Consider the following 13,205-nt stretch of genomic DNA (forward strand, 5'->3'; position numbering starts at 1 on the left):
CCTCAAGTGACAGAATACTTCTGCCATTTAGTATATATATTACACACTGCAAGCTTATTGGAGTTAACTTTGACAAAGTTTTTTCCAGCGGAAGATATTAGAGGCATTGCAAAATCTCAACTTTTCAAATTCAATTATACGCAGAAGTTACAAGAAAAGTAAATACGAAAAAATAACGACAAATTGAAATTTATACGGCCGTTGATATGATTGGTATGACGGTTGCTGTTGCACTATCACTCGCCTACTTGTTGAAACTTGTGGTAATTTTAAGTTCAACCATACCTACAACCTGCACTACACAATTTGCTGGTTATATTTTTAATGTAGCACCGCCAAAACGCACAAAAAATGCATCCAACAAAAGAGAAACGAATACTGTCCAAATTGCAGCTATTGGAGTAGCAGCAGAGCAACAGAAACGAGAGCAGTAGTGGTAGGTGGAGCACAGATGGATAATTTCTCAAGTAGCACTCCGGCCGACTGCAAGTTCTTTTGCTAATACTCCAACCGCAGAGTGCCCTTACACTTATTTTACTATTGCTCTCAGCTGCTAACCGTAGCGAAAGATAGCTTGAAGCGGAGCAAAAGAATTGATCTCGCGCTACCTGCTCTACTACTCTTCCGTTCAAGTGAGAGTACCACTCATCAGTAGTGAGAGAAGAGCAATGTTTTCCGTTGCAATTCCTGCTACGAACTAGTTAATGCAAGCACTGGAAATATTTGCAATTATTTTCACAAATTTTGTATAACAAATATAATTATTACTACAATAAAAGAAACCTACTTTAAAGTTCCATTCTTTACATAAACTAAAAATAAAAGAAAATTCACAAAATTAAAAAAAAGTGGAACTTTTTATTCAGAATTGTTATTTTGTTTTCTGGTATGCAGTTTTATAGCGTATTTAATTACAGCGTAACAAAGTGCAAAGTTGAAGTTGACGAAAATACCTCTTGATTTATATTTAATTTTTCTTTTTCTTCGCGATGGTCTTGTACAAATTCTTTATATAAAGCTTGAACGTTTGAAGGAGAGAGAAAGCTGAAAAATTTAAAAAAAAAAGAAGAAATTTTTAGCAATTTAAAACTTGCACTTTATTGCATTCGAGTTCAATGAGCTTTAAGCCCACATCACTAAACTGTAACACTGATTTACTCTGTCACTAATCATTCATTTCACCGACTAAAAATTAAAAACAAGTATATTTTAATAAATATTTCCTTTTTTTATTTCCAAGAAGTGAGTTTAAATTATTATTTTTTCCTTTTTCACTCCACTCGGGTGCATAAGGCACCGTCCCATGAGATGTCGGAATCTGCTAGTTCGCGCAACATCGACCTTCTCCAAGGATTTTCTGGTCGACCGCAACCTCTGCTTCCTTGCAAGTTCCAGTTCAGTGCCATTCTCGTGATGTTATCTGTTGGTTTTCTCAACGTGTGATCTATCCATCGCCACTTTCTGCGTTTGATTTACGTAAGAATGGGTTCCTCATTCGTTGATCTCCAGAGCGCGTCGTTCCTGATGGTGTTCGGTAAGAATATTCTAATAATGAAGTGCAGGCATTTGTCAACGAAAGATTGTAGCGTCTGTGTGATGACGTTGGAGACCAGCCATATTTCACTTTCGTACAACAATAAAAACTTCTCACAGGAGCTGAATATTCGCAGTTTAGATCGCCTGGAGATTTGCGAACCACCCCATACTGTACGCATTCGCCCGAATGCCGCCCTTGCTTTGTTTAGCCTGCAGTTGACATCTTCATCTGCTGTGATGATGCAGCCGAGGTAGCAGAAGCCTTCGAAAAATTCCACCGGGCATCCGTCAACCAATATCTGCCTTACGTTATTGTGGTTAACTCGCATAGCCTTGGTCTTGGCGATGTTGACCTCCAGTCCGACAGTGTGTGCCAGCGCGACTAGTCTGTCCATCTTCGCTTGCATGTCAGAGGGCTTGTGAGCGAGGAGCCAGATGTCATCGGCAGATTCCACGTCCTAAAGATTTCTGCTGAAACTCCATACGATGCCTCTTTTTTCCAGGGTCAGTTGGCTCATGACGTCATCAAACACGATGGCGAAGAGAAGGGACTAGAGAGGACAACCTTATCTTACGCCTGCGTTGGTAGTGAATGGATCGCTGATATCGCCTTTGTGAAGCAGCCAATTCGGAGTTCTCGTGGAGGGCTTTGATGAGGCGGATTATCTTGGCTGGAACTCCCTTTGTACTCAGTGCCAGCCATATTGCGTCTCTTTTGGTAGTGTCGAACGCCTTCTTAAAGTCTACTAACGTCATGTAGAGCGGGGAACGCCACTTAACTGATTGTTCTACTATAATCCGAAGTGTGTTGGCTTAGTCAACACAGCTTCGGTGAGGGCGAAAACCAGCTTGCTCGTCTCTTAAGGAGCGTTCGATATCTTTGAGCCTGCTTTGTATGATCGCGGCTACATTTTTGTAGACGGTGTGAAGTAGGATTATTCCTCGCCGTAGTCACGCAGATCATCTTTCGTGGGCAGCTTCAGGCTGTATGTCATCTTCGCCCGCTACTTTGTTGAGCTTCAGTCTCTTAATTGCATCCTTAATCTCCGCTAGGCTGGGGCAGGATGTTGTTATTTTATTGCTGGTTGTTGTGCTGTGTAAATTAAGAGAAGTATTAAAATATTCCTATTGAACTATTCGTGAATGTTCTGTATCTTTACACCAAAATTACGAAAAAATGTAGCATGAAAAACATTGCGAATATTGTTCACTGACTGTACGTTCTTCTTCTTCTTAGCACCACAGTTCTTGATGAACCATTGCTTTATTAAGAACCACGCGCCATCTCTCCGTATTCAAAGCCATCTCCTTCCAACGCCTCACGTTTAGCTTTTTAGGGTCTGCTTCCAAATTTTTTTTGAACGTCTTCGGTCTCCAACCGGGCGCAATTCAAGCGCTTTACGTGTAGTTCGTTCTGGGCATTTTCAAAACATGCACGAGCCATCTGATTCTCTGGAACTTAATTAACGGTATCAAGATTTTTTTTTTTTTTGAATAATACTGCCTTAAATAAATAAGGAATGGGCGTGTGCACTTCTACTCCTCCTATTTGTGGTGTGCGTCTAGGTTTTGTTCCCCAAATGAATAAACCAACAGTTTCAAGCCGACTCCGAACGGCAGATATTTTTTATGAGAAGCTTTTTCATGGCAGAAATACACTCGGAGGTTTGCCATTGCCTGCCGAGGGGTGACCGCTTTAGAAGAAACTGTTTCGATTATTTGAGGTTCATGCACGGCGGTTTGAACCTACGCACTCCCGAATGGTAATCACGCATCCACCCATTTGGCTCCGGCGGCCGTAGGGCCAATGATTGATCTTATTACTTTTCTTTCAAAATGCATTAGCTGCTTATTCTCAGCAACTTTCAGCGTACATAACTCACGTCCGTAGACGAGCACGAGGTGGATAAAGGCTTTATAGATCTTTAGTTTTTGGCTGTATGTTATTTTTATTTATTACTAACTTATTTTTATATATGCGTTTATGTGTCAACGTTTTCAATAACTTCTTTGATGCTTGCGTTATAATCCAACATTTCTTTTCTTTTTCACCATTTCAGGCTACAAAAATTGGCTTAATCTAATCTATCATAAAAGCTCCAGTGGTATTTTGTTGAAAATGAAACCAAAAGTGTGAGAGAAATCATATGAATGTCCGAGACCGAATAACAAATTGCAATAGCAGCCAGTCGAAGAGAAACAAAAACAAAAAAAAAACATATACACGAAATAAGGATACCGAAAATCATCAAAATTAAATATAATAAATTTCATTTCCCAGCATTATTCCCGCGAGATGAGGTGAATAAGATGCAGCTGTGGGCAATAAAGCGAAACGATACCATAAAAACAGAGTCTTACGGTATGGGCGACAAAATTTGCAGGCAAGCACGAGTAATCAAAGTGACAAAAACGAAACAAAAAAGGCAAAAAATGCCACTACCACAAGGTAAACAGTCAGCAAAAACAGCGAAAATGAATGTCAGTTCGACGACAGCAAACTACACAGCCCAAAGGACGATAACAACGCCAGCTGTTGGTACAAATAAAACCAGGCTTGAGATAAGCCAACCGAATATACAAATGGACTCTGCCCATGTTGAAAAATGGTTGGCAAGTCGACCCGCATGCGACACATGTCCCACCACAGTTACCAGCAGCTCCAACATTGCTACCATACACACCGTCTTCCATTCACACTCTGCCCAGCGCCGAATGTCATGGATATTTCTGCTATTTGCTGCAATAATATTACACATTTGCCATAGCAGCGTAATGGCTCACGAGACGGAACGCTTGGGCGAGCAAACTAAATCACATAACAGAGCGATGCGAGCGGAGAAATTTAGTCAACTGTTATCCACCGACGGACAATGGGCGGAGAGTGATGAGAACAATAGTTTCCGGCCGATTATCCCCAAGGATATTAGTCCAGAATATATTGCACAGAATGTATTTACCAAAACAGGTCAGTATCGCGTTTTCGAGCCGCCGGCAAGCGACCTACGCATCGCCGTGACAATGGAGCAAAAAGGAAAGGAAAATGGTCCAAATATTGTACACAACAATACTGAGCTGGTAAATGCTAAGCAAAAAATTTCAATTGCAAAGGCACTGACCAAACGACCAACAGTGGCACAACGAGCTGAAGGTACAAATGCAATAACTCAGGGCGGTGCCACACAAACAAGTGCGGAGGAATCAACGCCCAGCATACGCGGAAAAACATTGCATAAAATGAAACTACCAGGTGAAAGTATAGAAAAAGCTACCAAAATGCCAACACTAACCAAGGATATGGAATCCGAAGCAATACACACACACAAAGGCAAAGCTTTGCAAAATCCTTTGACTACAACCCAACAAGCGGTACAAAACAGAAAACTACCGAATAGCAGCAAAGCTAATGGCCCACCACAGTACACATCTGCAGTGCCAGCGAATTTGGTTGATGTTACCCAAAATGTAGTGGGCGATGATATGAAAGAATTGGAAGCATTGCTGGTCGAATACGCTGAGAGTTTCTTCAACAAAGCACAATTCGCACCTTCTACTGAGCTGGTTAATGCGCTGCAAAGAAACCATACCACCACAGATGGGTTGCCGCTTGCAGGCGGCGTATATAAAAAGCGTCCAACACGACATGCCAGCGCCAGTCCGCACCACCACCACCACCACCTCCACCACCATGAGTACCAGCATCAGCTCCCTTTGGCGGGAATAATACGCAAGGCAGATGGCGATGTGAGTGTGAATATTCCTCGTGCTATGGAATCCGGACGGCTGCTCTTCTTTGCAGGTGCGTTACAATACCTACGTAGATTTGTAGACATACACACGTTGGTATATATAATTTTAATTTTCTACTTCAATTCCACTAATTGGTTTATTTAGGCTTGAAGAAGGCGCTTTGGCCAATTTTCATGGGTTTGCAGGTATTAAAATCGCTGCTGTTCGCGTTGTTCCTTCCGACATTGATTGGATCGTTTGGCAAACTGCTGGGCAAAGGTAAGCACAATCGGATTAAATATTTGTTCGAAACTTGTGTTAGTGTGGTGTATATAAATACTTATAGGACGCAGTAATTTAGGGCAAATTAATTGCAGACAGCAAAAAGAATTTAATCCTTATTGATTCCTTAGACGAATAGCGACAGCTGCAGCAACCAACCAAGTCTTTAGGGCACAATTGGGTTGTTATATGAGTTTTATACAAGTGATTTCTGTTTAAAATGATTTTTATTATCCGAGTAAAAATAACTTACAGGTCCATTGTGATACCACTGTGCGACGCGGGAACCTTGTTTATTTATTTTCATTTTCATGAGGCTCTTATGAAACGCAGGATTGGTCTAATCCTCGCGCCAGATAGTTCTGTAAGAGAATTGAAAGAGAATTACCTAGACAACCAACTCTAATTCCAGCTAAGGCTGGACAATTGCACACGAAGTGCTCAACTGTTTCTTCCTCTTTCTCATCTCTACAACTCCTACAATATTAATGGGAGAAAACTCCGAATCTCAAGGAATGCGTGCCAAATAGCCAATGACCTTCGAGAATTCATCTCTTGAGAGGCTAAGCAATTCCTTTTTCCTTTTCTTGTTTAATTGCGGCTATAGTAGCCTAGCTGTTACGCATGTATCTATCTTCATCTTCCCATGACCTATTGACCTCTTGGGTAACGATGTTTTTTATTATTAGTTTACTCGTGGCCGAAGGTATTCCAATGGTACTTTTATCACGGAACAATTGAAAAGCAGCATCCCTTCTGGCTAGCTAAACAGCTCTACCATTTCCCTCAATATCTCTGTGTCCCGGAACCCAAATAAGGCTGACCTTGAATACGACGCTAATATCATTTAGGGCTGCCCAGCATTCCTGTGCAACCTTTGATCTTAGTATAGCCGCATTCATTGATTTAATGGTCGCTTAGCTATCCGAGAATATATTTATAGTCGTTTTTGTTACGGCATGAGTATTTAGGTATGTAGCCACTTCTTTTATAGCTAGAACCTCTGCCTGTTAAACGTTCCTGTAGTCTGGTATATATATATATATAATTGACGCGTACACCCTTTTTGGGTGTTTGGCCGAGCTCCTCCTCCTATTTGTGGTGTGCGTCTTGATGTTGTTCCACAAATGGAGGGACCTACAGTTTCCAGCCGACTCCGAACGGGAGATATTTTATGAGGAGGAGCCTGGTAGTCGAACGAATAATTCCAGTCCTAATTCCTTCGAAAATACTCCATAGCCAACTTTATCGTCTAGCTTGGAACCATCTGTATAAAAATTTAATTCCCCCTTCTCCATGGCCTTGGTGTCTGCCACTCCCTTCTTGACGGATTACTTGTCTTGAAGAGCTTGTCGAAGGTAAGTCTAGGAATAGAATAGTCTATTTCTTGTTTGTGACTGTTCAGAGTGTGCAAAATACAGGCGTGGTAAAACCATAATTCTTTCCATACCGCCATACTTTTGAGTCTAAGCGCCAAGGCGGCGGCCATGTTTTTCCCTACGAGATTTAGAGCAGGCAAATATGTTAGCACTTCTAGCGCCTTGTTTGAGGTAGTCCTTAAAGCACTAGAGATGCATAAAAGAGCTGTTCTTTGGACCTTACTCATGATTTTAGCGTAACTCGCCTTTTGAGCAGATGGCCACCATACAAATGTTTCATAAATTAAGATTGGTCTAACTACCGAAGTATGTAGTCAATGAGTAGCGCGAGGTGTTAACCCCCATCTAATACCGACCGCTTTTTTGCAAGTATATAATGCAACGTTCGCCTTTTTTACTCTTTCCTCAATATAAGGTTTCCATGTGAGTTTCCAATCTAATATGAGTCCTAAGTACTTAACATTCTCTCTCAGTGAAAAACTCTTTTATTTAAACAAATAAGTTGGTGAGCCGGTTTTTAAGGATCTCTTTGTTATCGGAGGTAACGCCCTTCATATGGTTTGACAGGGAGCGAAAAAGATGATAATCTGTTGTTGCAAGGTCCAGGAATACGACGGATGCTGAAGGACCTCTCATTCGAGCTCTTGGAGTGCGGCTTTGGCGACTTGTGCAACATGGGGTCTGGGTTTGTGAGTGCAGGAGTATGGTTTCACCATGTCGATCAGGTATTTTCAGTCGAAAAGCCTCATTCACGTGGTGTAGCTGTGCGATGTAGAGCTCTTTGTTGACCGTGGCATTATTTTCGAGCATTTCCTAGTACATCATGCACTCTCTACCAGACTCATCCAACACATATCATGATCTTCTTGAATTGAGACTCGGCTTGATTTTCGCCTTCGGCGTATCTCTTGAAGCCAACCACTCCTTGCTTTGCTTCATATTAATGCATAAGCGCCATTTCTCATCTGCCGTAAGGATTCCGTACAGTGCATCGACCGCGTGTTGCTCGATGGCGGGCGAGATGTTGAGAAGCAATTTGAAGGCAACTTTCTTGTTTTTAGTTTCGTTGAGCTCGTGAGGCACCAACTTTTCGGTAAATCCCATTGAGAAAACGTCAATGAGTATCGTTTTATGATCACAGTTCATTTTTTCCGCCAATTCACGACTGGTTTGGCGACCGTTCTGCTCCAAAAGTGATGTGAGACGTTCTTCATCGAATCCAGAAAGCCTTCCCCTGCGGGACATGCCACCGACATCAAGGTCGCCATTTTTGAACTTGGCAAACCATTTATGTGCTGTAGACTTACCTATGACACCTTCTTCACACACGTTGCAAATATTCCGGGTTGCTTCGCCAGATTTTTGACCTCGATGAAAAGCGAAGAGAAGCAGGTGTCGAAAATATTGATTTTTGCCTCCTGGATATTCCATTTCCAAACCTCAATTAACTCAATTTTGTAGAGCGGAAAGAGTTCTACCGAGTACTTACACTTTGCCAAACAGCAGACAAATCATTGTAAAGTAAAAAAAAAAAAAAAACAGGTCTGTTGTGCACCAATCTTTTAGCTTCATTCCATCTAAGTTGCATGGCTCGGGTTTCTGACTTCAGCAGTCATGCATTCGCTTGCTTTCCACGTCTGCGACTTCCTTGGAGGTCCCAGTCAATGCCGGCTTTTGTTAAGTCACCATTTCCTCTGCGTAGAATATGACCAAACCAGCCTCATTTTATCTTTCGGATCTCTTTGGAATAGTATTGTCTTCTGCTTGGCTTTGGCTAATATTGCTGACATTCGAGGTAATATTTGGCCAGAATATTTTGAGAGTTTTTCGAAGGCATCTGTGTACAAAAACTTTTAATGAGCTTATCAGCTGAAGTCGCATTCCAAGTTTCACAATCATAAAGTAAAATTGACTTCTTCTTCTTCTTAATTGGCGCGATAACCGCTTACGCGATTTTGGCCGAGATTAACAAAGCGCGCCAGTCGTTTTTTTCTCGTGCTAACCGGCGCCAATTGGACACACCAAGTGAAGCCAAGTCCTTCTCCACCTGATCTTTCCAACGCAGAGGAGGCCTTCCTCTTCCTCTGCTACCACCAGCTGGTACCGCATCGAATACTTTCAAAGCCGGAGCGTTTGTATCCATTCGGACGACATGACCCAGCCAACGAAGCCGCTGGATCTTTATTCGCTGCGCTATGCCTATGTCGTCGTAAAGCTCATACAGCTCATCGTTCCATCGTCTGCGATATTCGCCGTTGCCAACGTGCAAAGGTCCAAAAATCTTACGCAGAATCTTTCTCTCGAACACTCCAAGCGTCGCTTCATCGGATGTTGTCATCGTCCAAGCTTCTGCGCCATACGTTAGGACGGGCATGATGAGAGTCTTGTAGAGTGTTAATTTTGTTCGTCGAGAGAGGACTTTACTGCTCAATTGCCTACTTAGTCCAAAGTAGCACTTGTTGGCAAGAGAGATTCTACGTTGGATTTCAAGGCTGACATTGTTATCGGTGTTAATGCTGGTTCCTAAATAAACGAAGTCTTTTACAACCTCAAAATTATAACTGTCAACAGTGACGTGGGTGCCGATACGCGAGTGCGCCGACTGTTTGTTTGAAGACAGGAGGTACTTCGTTTTGTCCTCGTTCACCACCAAACCCATTCGCTTTGCCTCTTTATCCAGTTTGGAGAAAGCAGAACTAACAGCGCGGTTGTTAAGGCCGATGATGTCAATATCATCGGCATACGCCAGCAATTGTACGCTCTTATAAAAAATTGTGCCTGAGCGATTAAGTTCTGCGGCTCGTACGATGCTCTCCAACATCAGGTTAAAGAAGTCACACGACAGCGAGTCACCCTGTCTGAAACCTCGCTTGGTATCAAACGGCTCGGAGAGGTCCTTCCCAATTCTGACGGCGCTGCTGGTGTTGAGCAACGTCATCTTACATAGCCGTATTAGTTTTGCGGGGATACCAAATTCAGACATAGCGGCATACAGGTAACTCCTTTCCGTACTGTCGAATGCAGCTTTGAAGTCGACAAAAAGATGGTGTGTGTCGATTCTCCTTTCATGGGTCTTTTCCAAGATTTGGCGTATTGTGAATAGTTGGTCGATGGTAGACTTTCCAGGTCTGAAGCCACACTGATAAGGTCCAATCAGTTGGTTGATGGTGGGCTTCAGCCTTTCACACAATACGCTCGCTAGAACCTTATAGGCGATATTTAGAAGACTAATCCCGCGGTAATTGGCACAGATTGCAGGATCACCCTTCTTATGGATTGGGCAGAGCACACTTAAATTCCAATCGGCAGGCATGCTTTCATCCGACCATACTCTGCATAGGAGCTGATGCATGCACCTTACCAGCTCCTTGCCGCCATGTTTGAATAGCTCAGCCGGCAGTCCGTCGGCGCCCGCGGCTTTGTTGTTCTTTAGCCGCGTTATCGCTATTCTCACCTCGTCATGGTCGGGTAACGGAACGACAACTCCGTCGTCAACGATTGGGGTATCGGGATCTTCACATTCTCTATGACATGCGCAGCTGTCACCGTTTAACAGGTTCGAGAAGTGTTCCCTCCATAATTTAAGATTGCTCTGTACGTCAGTCACCAGATCGCCGTCTTTGTTCTTACAGGACAACGCCCCGGTCTTAAAACCTTCTGTAAGCCGCCGAACTTTCTGGTAAAATTTTCGGGCGTTGTTCCTATTGGCCAGCATCTCAAGCTCCTCGCACTCACGTATTTCGGCCTCTCGTTTCTTCTGTCGGATAATACGTCTCTCTTCCTTTTTTAGCTCTCTGTAGCGTTCCCACATGGCTCGCGTTGCGCCCGATCGCAGCGTGGCTCTATAGGCGGCATCTTTTCTTTCGGCGGCAGTATGACATTCCTCGTCGTACCAATTGTTTTTTCGGGCTCGCCGGAATCCGATTTCTTCTTCGGCGGCGGTACGTAGGGAACGAGAAATGTTGCTCCATTGCTCGTGCATGCCGGTGTGTTGGGCAGTGCTCTCCGAGAGCAGGAGTGAGAGTCGAGTGGCGAATCTTCTGGCTGTCTGTTGTGATTGCAGCTTTTCGATGTCGAACATTCTTTGCGTAGGTAGATGTACGTTTTTTGCTGCACAGAGGCGTGTGCGCAGTTTGGCTGCAACAAGGTAATGATCCGAGTCGATATTGGGTCCTCGGATCGTACGTACATCTAATACACTAGAAGCGTGTCTTCCATCTATCACAACATGGTCGATCTGGTTTCGCGTTTTTCGATCTGGAGACAGCCAGGTAGCTTGGTGAATCTTCTTATGCTGGAATCTGGTGCTACAGACTACCATGTTTCGGGCCCCGGCGAAGTCGATCAGCCTCTGTCCGTTACCGGATGTTTCGTTGTGCAGGCTGAATTTTCCGACTGTGGGACCAAAAATTCCCTCCTTGCCCACCCTGGCGTTGAAGTCGCCAAGCACGATTTTTATGTCGTGGCGGGGGCAGCGCTCATAGGAACGTTCCAAGCGCTCATAGAAAGAATCCTTGGTCGCATCGTCCTTCTCTTCCGTCGGGGCGTGGGCGCAAATTAGCGAGATGTTGAAAAATCGCGCTTTGATGCGGATTGTTGCGAGACGCTCGTCCACCGGAGTGAACGACAGTACTTGGCGACGAAGTCTCTCTCCCACAACAAATCCGACACCGAATTTGCGCTCCTTTACATGGCAGCTGTAGTAGACGTCGCAAGGTCCTATGTTTTTCTTACCTTGCCCCGTCCATCGCATCTCTTGGATGGCAGTGATGTCAGCCTTTACTCTCACGAGGACATCAACCAGCCGGGCAGAGGCACCTTCCCCATTAAGGGACCGGACATTCCAGGTGCATGCCCTCAAATCGTATTCCTTATTTCGTTTGCAGGGGTCGTCATCAGTGTTGGAAGTTCTCATCCGAGGCTTTGTTGCTGTTTTCATTGGGGGGGCTTTTTAAGTGGCGGGTCCCAAACCCAGCGCACAACCAGCTATGCTGGGATGCTTCGCCTTCTCACTTTAGCTCACTCCCGAACGGGTGTTCGGAAGCTAACCAGAGGATACGTGGGCTAATCCCGGACGTTGTGAGCTGCTTGAACCATATGTAGAAGAATCGTCCTGGCCACTCCCAAGTGAATGGCGATCAGTAACTTTCCCCACTTGCGTGGACTTCTACACATGGAACCAATTGACTTCACATTGGAGTTAATAATTCGCAATTTTATGCGTCGTGAAATGTGTGATGCGTTCCAAATTGCCACAGCTTTCTTTACTCGGCTTTTAATATCATCGCTCGAACCTCCAGAGACCGACACAGCGCTGCCAGAATGGCAGAAAGTTTTACATCTTCGGTTTCGATACCATCAATTGAGAAATTTTGCATGGCAAGATAGTTGTGGGATCGAAGACAGATGTCATCTGTATAGTCAAGATCCGCCTCTAGATGACGAGGCGCTTTTCATGACAATGTCCAAATCTTTGTCGTACACCTGCTACAATAATATTTTGATTTTCTCATGCATTATCATATAGTTTCCGCCCGTGTAAAGTGCCTCGACGAGTTGAATCAATTTCGAAGGAACCGCTTTGCATTCGAGAATATTAGGAATCACACAGTGATGTAAAGTATCGAACGCTTTTTGGAAGTCTATAAAGACGACATAGAGCGGGGCCTCCACTCAACTGACTGTACAACGATAACCCGGAGACTATTGATGTCGCCGATGCATGAAGGGTTCAATCAGAGCGAACTATATAAATAAATGTATAGGGCAAATTGAAATTATTAGTGGTAATTGGCAAGTTGGATATTAAACCAAAAAATTGTTTTACTTAGTCCAAAAAATAATTGGTTGAAGTAATGTTTACATTGAAAAGAAATGTTAATTAATGATTCAGTTTCATATTTCGTGTCGAATTTTTTTAAATTTTATTCAAAGTCCGAAACTTGGATTTATATGATTTATGTAAACAAAAAAACCAATATTTTGATAAAAAAAAAACTTCATAAAATTAAATGATATATGTGATCTTTCCTATTTGGAGCATAGCGCGCCCGTGAGAACGTTACTTGTCTCCCATCGGAAACGTCCCTACTTGTCTGAAATTGTCAAATTTAGTGCCTCGAATAACAAATTCCATTATAGTTCTTTTATGCAAAATGAATTATCCAATCATGATTTTGAATGACTTTTTTACAAAGTAACAAAATATTTTGAGTGATGGAAATCCTTATTTTGCTCTTTACACCATCCTTTGATTGTCTGTCTGTATACTGCGGTTGC

General features: G+C 43.2%; 1 protein-coding gene across 2 annotated transcripts in view; it reads left to right on the forward strand.

Moving 5' to 3' along the window:
• Window positions 1-13,205, forward strand: part of LOC129244984 (uncharacterized) — a 101,212-nt gene that overhangs the window by 75,113 nt on the left and 12,894 nt on the right. For both annotated transcript variants that reach the window (XM_054884126.1, XM_054883312.1), the window contains exons 2-3: window positions 3,597-5,335; window positions 5,431-5,544. In XM_054884126.1, coding sequence (XP_054740101.1) covers window positions 3,847-5,335; window positions 5,431-5,544 — 1,603 coding nt within the window. In that variant the 5' untranslated portion in view covers window positions 3,597-3,846. The remainder of the gene's footprint in view (window positions 1-3,596; window positions 5,336-5,430; window positions 5,545-13,205) is intronic.

Source organism: Anastrepha obliqua, chromosome 1, assembly GCF_027943255.1.
Source record: "Anastrepha obliqua isolate idAnaObli1 chromosome 1, idAnaObli1_1.0, whole genome shotgun sequence".
NCBI lineage: Eukaryota > Metazoa > Arthropoda > Insecta > Diptera > Tephritidae > Anastrepha > Anastrepha obliqua.